The sequence below is a fragment of the Simochromis diagramma genome, unplaced genomic scaffold (genome assembly GCF_900408965.1).
Source record: "Simochromis diagramma unplaced genomic scaffold, fSimDia1.1 OVJJ01000596.1, whole genome shotgun sequence".
Taxonomy (NCBI): Eukaryota; Metazoa; Chordata; class Actinopteri; order Cichliformes; family Cichlidae; genus Simochromis; species Simochromis diagramma.
The window spans coordinates 13395821-13411497 of NW_024387245.1; the positions used below are offsets into that span (position 1 = coordinate 13395821).

Sequence of the window (15677 nt, forward strand, 5' to 3'; positions counted from 1 at the left end):
AGGCTTCTCACCTCCTTCCACTCAAGGTCATGAACACGCGCGCCGGCAGCAATAAACACACTTCACCGTGCATCTCTGAAAATTACCCTTCTGGTCTTCTTCCAGTCCAGGTCAGAGGCAGGAAGTGAGCCGAGAGAAAATGAGGAAGCAGCAGCAGCGCTCTCTTGCTTCAGGTAGTGACCCTGAACCCTGACCTTTAACCTCACCTTGAATCACTCTGACAAAACACAGACGTGCAGCTCCTAATAACCTTAAAGTATATATTTTTTTAAAAGTCAGAAATGCTTAAGATGTTAAAACACATTAGTAATATTAACTGAGCATTGAAATAAATTTAAAATAAAAACAGAAAGCTCCTTTATAATTTATCTCTTTATTTTCGGACAACAATAATAACAGTATGTTGCTTTTGTTCACTTTTTTACATTTACAGAAGTGGTGGACTCATGGACTTTGTTCCTTAATCAAACTATTGGACAATGTTTGAGGTACAGCTGCAAAAAAAGAAATGACTGTTCAGGCATGAACCCTGTCCAAATCCAGCATCCTTAATGCTCGTGTTTGCAGCTGAGAAATTCAAACCTTAGAACTATCTTAGAAGTATCAACAGTCACAAGAAGCCTAGCTGTTTTTGGACAGAGCCCACGGCTTTGGAGGGTGACTGATTTTCCAGAGCTGCCTCACCAGTTCCAGAAGAATAACCTGCTGCCATGTTTGGCAGGCTCCAGTTTGCCCTCGATGGTTTGGTTGGGCTCTGGACGAGGTCTAGAGTGGTAGGGGTTCTCTGGCAGGGGCCGCGAGGTTGCCACTTTGGTGACCTAAGGAAGAAAAGCAACACACAAACCATAAATTCTCAGACATACACAGTATAAACACACTGAAGACTCACTCAAATATTAATTGACACACTGATGTCAAACATGGCAGTTATTAGGAAACAATATAGCACATGCTCTGTGCCAATCTCTGACAAGAGATTATGCTTAAACCGCATAATAGGTCCATGCTAAAATGAAACCATACAAAAGTTGTCAACAGCTGAAGCCCCTGAACATTTCCTTAGCCTTTCACTGGGCCTTCCATCTCATCCCTTGTCATGATTTATATCCCTGCACCTCTTTGTTTCCCCCAAAATCATCCAGACTGTCCCCTGCTTTGTCCCACCTTCACACCATTTGCCTCCTAACCTTTCTTACAAAAGCCAGTTTGCTAATTTAAGTTCCAAAATGAGTAACAAAAATGGAATCTGTTTTAAATATATAAGCAGCCAGAAACTTGGTCCAGATGCACATTAAACAAGAACATTTTTCACAGTTTTACAAAGTCACATTTTTGTTCTTTTCTTTGCCGGCTCACATGTTTGAGTCAGTGCACAATATCTCTGTCTAACAAATGAAAGACAGCCAGAAAGTTGATTACAACCATTCAAACGCTCCCAGGTTTTTGGGTTGTTTTTTGTTTTTTTTTGCAGAAGTCCTTTTAAAAGACTACATAAATAAATGTGTAATAATCTATTGTTGGCATCGCTTTTTGGCTCCGTTTTGATTGCTGATACCTAAATTAGTGATTGCCAGTGTTATACAAGCCCCTTAAAAATGCTGGTTTTATGGAAAGAGGAAAAAAAAAAAACAAAGCAGCATAAAACTATTTGCCTGCTCAGAACTGTAGCTGAATGAGACTGCATAAGATGCAATCATACATACCCCACAATCAACATGAATAGAGCCCATCAACCGAGCTACAGTACTCACACTGCAAATGCACAAGTTAATCCCTCACCAGTCTCACCTTAGACAGATCTCCCAAGTCAGGTCTCTCCCATCCCAGTTTCTCAAGGACGCAGCTGTCGAAAGCGTGCTGCTGTTTACGGCAGTGACGGAGTTCTGCCAAGTTTGAGTAATCCAGGCAGGTCCAGTACTCCGTGAAGGACTCGGCACAGTTCCCCTTGATTTGCCTAAAAGGCACAGTGCAGACAGACACACATCATAACATGCAGAAGCAGGATTAATCTTCATACAGACTGAATCTGCAACGCATGAAGTGGAAATCTTTCTCTTAAAATATAATTCATTTTTATCCATCATCCATTATTTAAACATTAAAACCACAAAGATGAAATTCATAATATTGACTGTATTGTTTAAATGCGGTGTTCTCTGGGAAATGATCCCAGCATTCATGTGACTAGCAGTTTGACGCATACCACCCATGCACCACCTATGTCGCAGACAGACACCAACACACCCACTGCTAACACCTTCACCCTCCAAAAAGTGAAAGCACTCCCCGACAGCAGTGGCCTCCACCCTGCGGGAAATGTGCCCTGTCAGAGTGCAAAAGTGGCCTAAGCCACTGGCCTGACCTCCAGAGTTCCTAGATCCCAATCTGGGAAGTTTGGAGGAAGCAAACTAAGTCAGATGCACAGAGGCTCCTCTCCACATCCTACAGGACCCAAAAGGATTTACTGCCAACCTACAGGGCACCATCCAGAGATCGCATCAATCCAGCGACCACTGAGAGATGTTTTGGTGGGGGATAAGGGGTACCTACACAATATTAGGCAGGTAATTTTGATGTTTTGATGCCTAGTTGTATGATACTGGTGCTGACACCAGTCAGCTGACACCAATCAGCACCAGTATCCCACCAGTCAGTGGGATTTTCAAAAGAATGCATATCATAGGAGTCAATAATTCAAGAATGTAATGGACAGAGCTGCTCAAATTTAAGAAACCAAATGTATTTAAGAACTTATATCAGCGTATGGTTACTCTGCTTGTGAGCAGTCACTTGTTGATTGAATCTGATTGCTATGGGCTGGTTTTCTATAACAAGAACACCTAAAGGTGGCTGGCAGTTGCCAGAAACACCAGAGAATCAAAACAGGCCCCTGGTGCAATTACAACTTTTCTCAAATCTATCTTCATTATCATAATTGCAGGTTTTTCTCTCACAAAAGCACCTCAGTTACTGCACAGGCGTCACAACATAACCAAAGCTCAGAATAAAACTTTTCAGTAAACACAGACACTGCACTTAAAAGTGAAAAAGGCCAGACCACAAAGTTTTATGGACACAATACGCTTCATGGGTAATTTTCTTATTCATGTTCTAAATCGGCCACTTTTTCTACTAAAGAGAGGGAAAATTACTGGAGTGTTTTCTACATCACACTTAATGAGCTCAAGTTGATGATTTATTCTTATGTTTTTGGATAATTTAGAGAAGAGGCTGAGTAACTCAGAACAGAGAGATGACAATCTGGAACTGGTTTTTATAAAGTCAAAATCAATATACTGATCAATAAGTAAAGAGAACATGATAAATAAAAAGCTTTGTGGAAACAAATAGTGACTCAACAGGACGATACAAATGATGCAAAAGTGCAAGCGGCTGTGTGATTATCACACATTACACAATGGAAAATAACTCTTCAACGTATGCGGCAACAACCCTAAAGTTGAAGTAACTGAAATTTTGATGAAATATCTATTGAGGCTCATACTGATCTCATTAAAAAAATGTCACTGCATAAATCAACCAGCAAAATACAACAAGATTTACCCTTAAAGGTTTCTTCCCATAACTTGAGTGCTCAACTTGTGCACTCATCTTCCCCCATCTTACATTAGGATGTACTTTGGATAATTGTCACACTGAACCACCGACCTTCTGATCAGTAGATGACCCGCTCTAGTTCCTGAGCCTGGGTGATGTCATGATCGAGATGCTGAATCACCCAGTAATGTTTCACATACTTTAAATTAGCCATTGCAAACATTTTAGGCAAAACTGATTTCACAACAGCAGTGCACACAGTCTCAAACCAAATGGTAGCATGGATTTCAGGATGACATACTTTGGATTTTGTCATTACAATCTTTTTAATTAATTAATTAATTAATTTGTTTAACTGATCTCATGCTGCTCTTTTAGCTGCTTTAATACACTGGCAGCATCTCCTCCCTTTGTGTCTGGAAAACACAAATACATTGTTTGCATATTGATTTTTGTAAACCACTTATCGTCCCTTGGTCCTTGGATAACACCCATACAAATTTTTATGTGATATAAAAAATGTCATATCACTATATCATTGCTATAGCAACGCCATAAATTTATGTTCCCTAGTGCACAACAACAGGATCAGCACGGCCGTGTCTGAAAGCCAAGCATCAGCCTCCCATGATGAGTACCTAAAAGGCAGCTACCTCAACAAACTCCAACAGTTCTTTCCTGTTCCTGCTAAAGGTGGAAACTAACGCATTTCGCCAATTGTGGCAGAAGCACATTGTCAAGTACAACCGTGCTACGAAGGAGGAGATACAAGCAGCTGGTGAGGTGCGACTTAAATGTAAACAAATGACTCCACCGAGTGTTGCTGGAACACTCACTAGTTACACTCCATATGCCAGAAAGAGCAAACAGAGGCTGGATATTACTGATGTGGTTACATGATGGAAAAACAAGCAGCTGGCTAAAAGCTCGATCCAAAGTTCAGAATTTAAAGTTGAAAATATGTTTTTGGTATAGTTTTATTTAAGGGACATGGCTTACTTATAAATTCTCAGCATCAATAAAATGATGGGTACTTCATCATTGATGGGTTCATTGGGTACTTTTTCCTAATGGAAAAGTACCCAAGGAAAACTTGAAACTGTTTTTAGGGCTTTCCATTAGGTCAGCGGTCCCCAACCCCTGGGCCACGGACTGGGTTGTTTGGTACCAGGCTGCGAGAGTTGAGGCTCGGGTGTGAAATTTATGGTTTTCAGAGATTTTATTGTTAGCTTGGTTTCCCTGGGTCTTTTCCCGTGTTGTAGTTGTGTGTCTTGTTTTGAAAGATATATTTACCCGTTACCATAGCGACCAGAGAGCATAAAGGGGCAGAGAGCAGGATGTTACCCTCAATTAGGGATGGGTACCGGTGTCCGGTTCTGACATAAACGGTAGTAACCAGACCGAAAAGCAGCGCACATTTCTGTGCTTTATTTCGGTGCTTTTTTTTCCTGAGCTGTGATACACTTCTAGCCAATCATTTTACGTTTCCGAGGATAGTAGGCGGGGCCAGGTACGTACGTTCTGTTAGAGCAGAGCTACAGATTAAAAATGCCCAAGGCGAAGCGGTCAAAAGTCTGGCTGTACTTCACAGCAAAATATGCAAACTCAGCAGCAACAAGTGCTTTAAGCTGATACTGTGATACTGTCAAAGGAGGTAACACCTCAAATCCGATGAAACACCTGGCGACGCATAGCGTTTTTTTTTAAAAGCCCAGAAATGCGCCGTATGATAGCTTGCTGCGAGACCTCACACCGAGCGCATCTACTGTGCGTGGGTTGCCTGTTATCTGACCCGGAGTTAGCAATATCCCCCAAAAACCCCGAAGAGGAGAGTCCTGGCCCCTAGCCCTGCCAGTGTAGCAGAAATGATGAGGATGATGATGCAGCAGCAGCCGTTCTTCTCTGCGTGAGTAGCTTAATGTTCGTGTGTAATTTACATTGAGTAGGCTAACCACGTTATTACGTTAATGCATGTAAAGTGAACTAGCAAACCTCATCATAGCTACATGCGGCTGTCTTCTTGTTTGATGGCAGATACTCCCTTCACCCTGGCCAAAAAGGCTAAAATGACCAAAGAAAAAGTGGAAAACAGTTAAACATGAGAGGTTTTGGACAAAGTTTGTGTTTTTTCCATTGTTTAAGCACTGCTTCCAGCCAAGAGTGATACCATATATGCCCCATAGCTGCAGAAAAGGCTAACATTGTTATCTTTTTACAAAAAACCAGCTGAACATGAGAGGTTTTTGGACCAATTTTGTGTTCTCCATTCTTTAAGCACCGGTTTGAGCACCGTTTGAGCACCGGCACCGTTTCAAAAGTACCGATTTGGCACCGGTATCGGATAAAACCTAAACGATACCCATCCCTACTCTCAATGTTGTTGGTGCATTTCAGGAGGACGCTGCTAATAAAGTTACACAATTACACAGTGAATTCGCTTATTATTAATAAATTTACAAAATACCACAGTTTTTGTCTTGGTCGTATCATTTTATTTTGTTGTATTCATCCGCGACACCTTAAAGGCCGGTCCGTAAAAATATTGTCTTACATTAAACCGGTCCATGGTGCAAAAAAGGTTGGGGACCGCTGTATTAGGTGATAGTACCAGGTACATGGTACTTTTTTAGTACCTACTCAATCGAGGTTCAAAGCAATCAGAAAATGTGACGTTGTCAGACTGCATGTCACCGATTGGCTAGTCAGTGGCATCACTTGATAAATAATGAGAGTGTCTCCTTCACAAAAATCAAAACCACCATTTTTGCAAACCAGCAACAAGGGCTACACAGAACACTGTGGTCCCCGATTCTGACGAAAAGCCACTGACTGCACTGCAGGTATAACATCACCTCAATGTTGTAGCATTCATGTTGCATACAAATGATGTCACGGGACGTTGAGCCGTGTTGATATAACAACCCCACGTACACATTAGGTAGTACTCGACTGTAATGGAAAATGACTTGAGCAAAGTAGTATCGCCTCTTGTCGCATTGAGCCGAGTAGGTAATAATGGAAAGAATGCTTACTTCTCTAGAATCTAGTTGCTCTTCTCCATCCTTGATGTTACATGGAAACCTGATTATCACCACCTTTTTCTTCCCTTGCACTACTTTTAAGTCACATATTCAACTTTACCATGACGTTTACTCAGTTATGTTAATAATTTATTTTAACCAAAAGTCAAAAGATTGAAAACCTTATTAGCAGTAGAAGACACAGAATATGAAAATTCCCAACTCTGCAGTCTTCAACAACTTTGAACTATGAAGGCACAACTGTCCAAGAGCAGCACTGGAAACCTCAGAACACATTCTCTTACCCACATGCCCATCACCAAGAAATGCAAAAGTATCTGACCAGAGTTTCACATGGACTCCCACAGTCTGCACTTTCAGCTGGCTCCAAAGTCAAGCCACATTTTCAATCACTCTCTGACCACAAGCACACTGTTCACTTTTGCAGATGACAACAATGCAGCAGCCCTCAGCTCTAAAAATATAATTACTCTGCCTAATCACCGGAGTATCGCCTTTCTGTCAAATATCATGACAACGTCAAGCCAAGGCATAAGGAAAAATGTTATTCTCGCAGAAATGACAAAGCTCATCTTTTCACCATTCAGACTGCTCAGACAATACGTCTAAGACCTCATCAATCCAGTCCTGTTTGTATATAGTCTCCTGCTTTCAGTGTTCACTTTCAGATATTGTGTCCATTCATACCAGAACTATATGGCACCAAACTACTACCTGAAGAAGTTGAGTGCACACTCATTGACCTTTCTCCCTTCCTCTAGGCACTTCCGGGGATCCTTCTCCTCCCAACGGCAGAGCATGAACTCTTTGTTGGGTTTGTCACATTGGGAGCCATAATGGTGGGCAGCAGCCTTCAGTACCGAAGAGGACACTTTTATCTGCACAGATAGCAACACATGGAAGACAATTAGAATGAAAAAGGAACATAACTACCAGAGACACTAACAAATAACAATTATGCAATTGGTGTTTTCATGAGACACACTTTAGTTCACTTCAATTTTAAGTATATAGCACCAACTCAACAAGAGTGTAAATTAAGGTAGCACTTAGTACTAGTTTTATTTTGGTATATCAACAAGAAACATAAGACAGACCACAGTGAAGCCAAAGTTTATTTGCAATGTCTCTCTCTAGATGGGCTGTGTTTAAAAAACACAAACAAAAACCTGGATGCAGTTCCCAGTAGGAATTGTAAATGAACCTTGTATTGATCGGTTAATAAAGAAAAAACAGCATGATATGACATAAAGAGCTGTGTTGCTACTTTAATATTCCCATTACAACTGCCTTGTAGTGATCACTACTAATGTGATTTAATTTATAGCTGCTATATGCATTATTATCTCATGAAGAGCAGGCACGCTCAACATATTAAGAGTTTCTGCTGTGAAAACATGTCCTTGAGCATCTGAACTGTTGACTGTTTATTTTTGTCCAATAAGAAACACAACCTATACAATAAATAAATACATTATGAAGCAAAACTCTACACAGAAGTACAAATTCTAACATGAGAATGACCACTTTAGCCCACAAATTCTGGCTTTTTTAAAATCTGAATATTTTACTAGGACTGCCCCCATGGTAAAATTGCGGCCTGGTCAGTGTTATAATAAAACTTTAGCTATAGCCAACGCATGCATCTACTTGTTTTGCATTTCCATTTTATCAAAGGAAAACATTTGCTTATTTATTTCTGAACTTTTTTTAATCTCCTCGTCACCCTACACATGTAAACATTTAGCCAGCACAAAATTAATGTGAGAAAAAACAAAAAACAAAAACAGACATCAACCACTGTTTGCCATTGATGCCATTTGACACATTATGAAATGTAATGATTTGTTTTATTTTTGAAAAATAATGCAAATAATGTTTAAGGTGAAATCAAATGTTCACAAATGAAACAGGAGTGTAAACATTATTTGTGACAGTTTCAGGATTTAAATATACAAAAATCTAAAGTAAAAGAAAAAACTGAGATTAAATAATAATATCTCTGTTGCTGGTGTTGAATTATGTAGTAAAAATGACATTATTAAACGCTATTTACATTTAAATGATTTATATTATCTACAACAATATTTCTGAGGGCTACATAAGTTAATGATATAGCTGTTTTCTTTGTGTCTTCTCTTTTGGAGGGTAAGGCAGCTTTAACAACACGAATGCAGGTCAGACATATACAAGCATTGCTTCTATCTGACCCTGTTCAGCCACTACTTCTAATATAAGTGAATTTACTATCTGTATCAAATATCAATATCAAAATCTTTCAACAAGGTAAACATGTTGGTGCATTTCTACAACATATAAATATATCTGTATATATACTATATTCTTCTCTTCATGTTCTCTTTAAAATATCTGCAGGGGTCTTGCCAGGTATTTAACAAAAGTCATACTGTACTTAAAGAAAGTTTGTCTCACAAGTTGAAAGAGTATGCTTTAGCAAAAGCTTGATCAAGTGCTAGGATGTTAGGACAGATCAAATTTAATGGTGCAGGCTCGTTTATTATATCCTCGGTGCTATTATTGTTGGACAGGCACAGGCTGCTGCTGCTGACAGCTATCACCTGACTTCCAAGGACAAGTTCAATATGTCAAATAGCACTGCTACAACAGACTGGTATAAGAACCGAATGGAATCGAAAGCTCCTTTCACCCTGACAGGTATAACCAAATGTACATTCTGAATGCACATTTGCTAAACTTAAAAGACTCAAGAAGTTAACGCCATATATTGTTGTCAAAAATAGTTATCATAAAGGCGCCGAAATATTTAACACCTTCCTGTGCTATAGTAAATATTCACTCATGTATGTATAGCATTCATCAATATAATATAACTATCTTAGCAAGTAAAGCTAGTGGCTTAAAGTTTACAGCTTTTCAAATGAACCGTGCAGCAGCTTATCCCTTCAGCTAGCTACTTAGCTGGCTTGTCCCGTCTTCTTCATTCATGCTAAACAATAATGGCCGCTCACCTCGTCCACCTTCATCTCCTGCAGGGTGGGGACTTCCAGCTTTGTGGGCATGACTGTGTAGCTGTGCAGTTAAAGAAATCAAGAAGCTCAAATACCGCTGGTGAAAAACATTCAAGGTGCTCGTCAGACTCCAGTGCGAGCGACGAGGCCGTAAAGAAGGTCAGTTAACTTCCCCTGCTACTGTCAGCTAGTGGCCGCGCTCTGATGACGCAATTCACAGAGCGACGCGGAGCCGCATGCGCACTGTCAAAAGACTTTTAAGAAAATAAAATTGGATTGACATTTATCATATTTTATTTAAAAATGAATAAATCCAACAAACTATGAAACTAAATTTTTTTTTAAGATGAGTAGAAACCAATAACTTGTTCAACAGTCGTATTGTTGCGTCATTGCCATGGTAACGGTATACCACTTCACTGCTGTTTTCAGTTTTTTTTATTGTTTTTAGATCGACTTTGCATGCTTTTTCCACCCTACATAGAAAGCAGGACATTGTGTTAATGGAGCATATCGGAAGCAGTTACAATGGGGCAACAAAATTTGGCAGGTAGTTTGGCCGTTGTTGTGAAAAAGAGCCACAGACACAGTGTTTGCATGTGTGCGTGTGTTTGTGTGTGCTCGTATACTCAAACACAGTTCATAAAACAGTGTGTTTTTTCTCTGCTTCAGGATGGAAGGTGAAGGAGAGTACACCTTCCCTACAAATACAAGATATGTGGGAGAGATGAAAGATGGAATGTTCCATGGCAAAGGAGTGCTGTACTTTCCAAATGGAAGTAAATATGAGAGCACCTGGGAAAACGGCATAGCCAAACAGGTGAACAGTTTTGTATGCGTGTCCATCCCTTCATGTCAGACTGTCTGCAGCCACATGCATAACTGTGTGTGTTTCATATTGGTTATAGCTGATATTATCTGATATTACATCTGGTCCTTTTTAGTAATCACTCACAGTTATTATCGTAGTAATTAGGTTTGCCTTTTTTCGGTAGGATCTTTAGCCTCTCCTGCTCTAAAGTAAACTTTCATGAACCTCACTGCAATAGCAATCACTACAATTATTATCATCACTGCTGTTGCGGTTCATTTGAAATGATAGTAGCTCTTACCCATGACAACCCTTGGCCCAGACAACCCAGCACCTGCTTTTAGTGCCAGTGAAAGACCTGCAACTTACCTCCATGCAGAACAAATCTAAACAATTCAATAAACCCAGAAGTTTCCTCCAATTTTTGCCTTTTCTATGCGATCCTTTTGTAATACCAATTAGCTTTTTTAAAAGAACTGGCAAATGTAATAAAAAAAAAAGAAAAGAAAAATAAGAAGAGCACCGATTACAGGCGCTCAGGATTTTTATTCACAGCCTTAGTTAGAGTTCTGCAGGTGCTGAAACTGCTTCTGGCAGTGGAGAATGAGCAGGCCTGGAGGTTCCAAGGAGCAAAGGCATGAGGTTGGAGCCCAGAGAGGCTATATGTCAGAAATGTGGCTGGCTGGCACACAAAAAGAGCTCTAGAGCACAGAGAGAGTCATGGGAGCAAAAACTAAGCAAAGATTGTGAGTAAGCATGACACACTTCCACTCAGTCAGACAGTGGCTGCATGATTTGGTCTTAATACATAAGGAGCAGGCTTGAAAACCAGGGATCCAGGAGAAACCAGTGAGCAGCCATGCTCCTGGGAAGACCTTACAGCATTACGACCCATACATATGCTGTATAGTTAACAGCATTAATCGAAGCTGCTGCTCTTGGATCCCTATCAGCTCACTGACATGAGATAATGGTGCACTTCAATGGAGCAGATTTATTGGTTACACACCTAGTGCAGGTTTCAGAGATGTACTCTGAATATGACTTAGACTAAATGTCAAGGTCTTAGCTGTTTTTTGTTTTGGGGATATTGAATTCCTTGTGAATATATTTGAGTTTGGGCTTCTGTGGAGGTTTATTGTTATTTCAGGTGTTTCCCGTTATGATCTCTGTGTTGGATTTCTGGATTCCTGTTTTGATTTCTTTATTGTAGTAGATTGAGAGCTTTATCTTAGGTGACATTCCTGTTTGACTTTACAGTTATCCTTTTCGGATCCTTGTCCTTATTGGATACAAGTAACACATTACTTGTATCCGATTACTTTTTTCAAGTAATGAGTAGAGTAATGGATTACTATTGCAAAACAGTAATTAGATTACTGTTACTTTTCCATAAGCACGCTACGATACTGCGTTGCTAAACTGTGATTTTGTTTGTGAGAGTGTCTCATGACAATGTCTTACAAGTGTGCGACATCTGTGGCAGCAACAGACGTGTGTAGATCAACAATGGATAGTATGGAGTGCAGGAGAGAGCACGACCATGTAGTGTTTAAAGCTTGGAAGTACTTAAATTACTTAAAGTTTTATTCCCTAAAAAGTGACAAAAACATAAACTCCACTGTAAACTCTGCATAGGAGGAAAACTTCTTTCTACAGCAAAAAATTAAACTTCAAATCTGAGCAATTATCTAGGACACTGCCATGAATGTGAAATTCACAGAGAAAGCCCCGGATCCCCCCACTGACATGACAGTTGCGGCACCTGGCAAACCCCTGACAGCCCCATTTCTGCTAAAAAAAAGTGAAAATAGATTTAAGAACGACAGGACTTATTGCTGCTGGATCTTTGATTTTATTTATTTTTTGCTGTTTTACTTGCATCTATTTGAAAGAGTGAGTGTAAACACAAAATTATTTTATATGCTGGAATATGCAGAAAATAGGTTTTGTTACGACCCCTTTTGCTAGGCGACAGGGGCAGTCTCACTTCCTCCAAGGCCCAGGGCCGTAACAGTTTAAATGTTAAACAAATTTCTTCAAAGTCAAAGACTGTTGCATATAATTTATTTTTTGCAAGATGCAATGTGCATAAAGTTAAAAGATTTAAAACTAATAAAACAAGTTTTAAAAAGAGTATTTTTTATTTGATTACAGGTCTATTGCTTTATTATTCCTCTTCCGGCACCCCCCGTGTGCGGCAGCCTGTTACAGCAGCTCTGCTCATTCTGAGTTTCTTTCTTTCTTATCTTTTTTCTCGTAATTTTTTTTATAACTAACGTATTAGTAATTAGACTCTGCAACCATGTTCTACCGCTTTGTGCTAGTCCTGGTCGTTTTTCTCAGTTTATTTCTACTTTTTTCACCCGTGTCTGGGGACCCAGAGCAGAGATCCTTTGTTTACAGTAAAGATCAGCTGTTAGCGCTACGTCCTGCAGCGGTACTGCCGGCGGACAGACCCGATATTCCCAGCGAGCTGAGGAGGAAAAGACGGGGGTGTCGTGCTGGGAAGGAGCGCCGTCGCCCGAGAAGGAGACGTTATCGACCATCTCTTCCTTCTGTAATTATTGGAAACGTAAGATCTTTGCCCAATAAGATGGATGAACTCATGTCGCTAACCTGGTCACAGAGGGAGTACCGGCAATGTAGCATCATGATGCTAACGGAGTCGTGGCTAACATCGCTAACTCCGGACACAAGCGTGACACTACCGGGATTCCAGCTGCTGCGAGCGGACAGGACCAGAGACAGCGGTAAGAGGAAAGGAGGGGGACTGGCAGTTTTTGTGAACGACAGATGGTGTAACCCTGGGCACATCACTGTAAAAGAGCAACTCTGCAGCAGAGACATTGAGCTGTTAGCCGTTAGCATGCGTCCGTACTACCTGCCCCGGGAGTTCTCGCATGTTATCGCGATAACAGCGTATGTCCCCCCCTCGGCCAACGCGGATGCAGCCTGTGACTCTCTCCACTCTGTGGTCAGCAGACTGCAAACACAATCACCGAGAGCCCTTCTCATAATATCAGGGGACTTCAATCATGCCTCACTGGACTCCACACTGCCCACCTTCACCCAGTATGTGACCTGCCCAACCAGAGTCAATAAAACACTGGACTTACTGTATGCCAATGCAGAAGAGGCATACAGTTCATCACCTCTCCCTCCCCTGGGCAGATCTGATCACAACCTGGTGCACCTTGTCCCTGTGTATGAGCCCTTAGTGCGCAGGGAGCCACCAGCCACCCGCACAGTACAGAGATGGTCAGAGGAGAGCGAGGAGGCTCTTAAGGATTGTTTTGAGTCGACTGTGTGGGAGGTGATTTGTGATGACCACGGAGAGGACATCGACAGCCTTACTACATGCATTACTGACTATATAAACTTCTGTGTGGATAACACTGTACCTACCAGGACTGTACGGTGTTTCTCCAACAACAAACCTTGGATTACCCCAGAAATTAAAACCGTCCTCAAGCAGAAGAGGAGGGCCTTCAAATCCAGAGACAAAGAGGAGTTGAAAAGGGTGCAGAGAGAGCTGAGGGGACTGATAAGGAATGGGAAGGAGAGCTACAGGCAGAAGATGGAGAACCAGCTTCAACAAAACAACGTTGGTGAAGTCTGGAGAGGCCTCAGAACCATCTCGGGCCACAAACAGCAGAACTCTCTGCCTGGGAGGGATGTGAGGTGGGCAAATGAACTGAATCATTTCTTCAACAGATTTGATTCAGCCATGAGGCAGTCTGCAACATCGGCTGCAGACTCACCCACCCCCACTGCTGCTGTTCCACCTCAGACACTTCACACCTCCTCTATTCACCCTGCTCACTCCCCCCCACCCCCAACTGCAGCATCCAATACACACTCAACACAAGGCTCCAGCCTGTCTCTCTCAACCACCCAGGTTAGGAGGGAACTGAGGAGGATTAACGGCAAGAAGGCAGCGGGTCCAGATGGCATCAGCTCGAGGGTCGTCAGGTCCTGTGCGGACCAACTGTGTGGGGTGATGGAGCACCTCTTCAACCTGAGCCTGAGGTTGGGAAGAGTCCCACAGCTCTGGAAAACCTCCTGTGTTGTACCAGTGCCAAAGACTTCACGCCCCAAGGACCTCAACAGCTACAGGCCGGTGGCTCTGACATCCCACCTGATGAAGACCCTGGAGCGGTTGGTCCTGGCTCAGCTTCGGCGCCTAATAAGCTCATCACTGGACCCACTTCAGTTTGCCTACCAGCCTGGCATTGGAGCGGATGATGCCGTCATTCACCTCCTACATCGTTCCCTCGCTCACCTGGAGACCGCTGGGAGCACTGTGAGAATCATGTTCTTTGATTTCTCCAGTGCCTTCAACACCATTCTTCCCACGGTTCTAAAGGACAAGCTGGTGAACTCTGGAGTGGACCATCACCTCACTACCTGGATCCTGGACTACCTCACCGACCGACCACAGTATGTGAGGACTCAGGGCTGTGTGTCGGACAGGGTCGTCTGCAGTACGGGGGCCCCACAGGGAACGGTTCTGGCTCCGTTCCTCTTCACCATCTACACTGCAGACTTCTCCCACAATTCCACCCAGTGCTTCCTGCAGAAGTTCTCTGATGACTCTGCAATAGTCGGCCTCATCACTGATGGGGACGACAAGGAGTACAGAGGACTGACCCAAGACTTTGTGGACTGGTGCCAGCTGAACTACCTCCAGATCAACGCCAGTAAACCAAGGAACTGGTGGTAGACTTCCGCAGGCACAAGCATTCTCCACTGCAACCACTGAACATCCAAGGTATGGACATAGAGGCTGTGGACAGCTACAGGTACCTTGGTGTTCATCTGAACAATAGACTGGACTGGACTCATAACTCAGACGCCCTCTACAGGAAAGGGCAGAGCAGGCTGTACCTGCTGCGGAGACTCAGGTCGTTTGGAGTGGAGGGCCCACTCCTGAAGACCTTCTATGACTCTGTTGTGGCTTCTGCTATCTTTTATGGCGTGGTCTGCTGGGGCGGCAGCATCTCTGCTGGGGACAGGAAGAGACTGAACAGGGTGATCCGAAGGGCCAGCTCTGTTCTAGGATGCCCTCTGGACCCAGTGGAGGTGGTGAGTGACAGGAGAACGGCGGCTAAGCTGTCATCCCTGTTGGACAACATCTCCCACCCCATGCAGCAGACTGTGACAGCACTGAGCAGCTCCTTCAGTGGGAGACTGCGGCACCCACGGTGTGGGACGGAGAGATTTCGCAGGTCTTTCCTCCCCACTGCTGTCAGACTCCATAATAAAGACTTTAAC

The 15677-nt window shown here is 42.4% G+C and overlaps 2 protein-coding genes across 3 annotated transcripts in view; one reads left to right on the forward strand and one right to left on the reverse strand.

The window, feature by feature from the left end:
* Positions 1 to 357: 357 nt before the first annotated feature.
* ndufa8 (NADH:ubiquinone oxidoreductase subunit A8) lies at positions 358 to 9795 on the reverse strand. Its single transcript, XM_040053356.1, has 4 exons — positions 9590 to 9795; positions 7314 to 7477; positions 1789 to 1954; positions 358 to 818 (listed from the first exon to the last, which is right to left on the reverse strand). Exons 1-4 carry the CDS (start codon positions 9638 to 9640, stop codon positions 681 to 683), a joined length of 519 nt encoding a protein of 172 aa, XP_039909290.1. The 5' UTR covers positions 9641 to 9795; the 3' UTR covers positions 358 to 680.
* A 128-nt stretch (positions 9796 to 9923) lies between these two features.
* morn5 (MORN repeat containing 5) overlaps positions 9924 to 15677 on the forward strand; it is a 43992-nt gene continuing 38238 nt past the window's right edge. Inside the window, exons 1-2 of one of the 2 annotated variants that reach the window (XM_040053355.1) lie at positions 9924 to 10139; positions 10262 to 10409. In XM_040053355.1, the coding sequence (XP_039909289.1) occupies positions 10093 to 10139; positions 10262 to 10409 (195 nt within the window). In that variant the 5' untranslated portion in view covers positions 9924 to 10092. The remainder of the gene's footprint in view (positions 10140 to 10261; positions 10410 to 15677) is intronic. The other variant, XM_040053354.1, reaches the window with a different exon arrangement.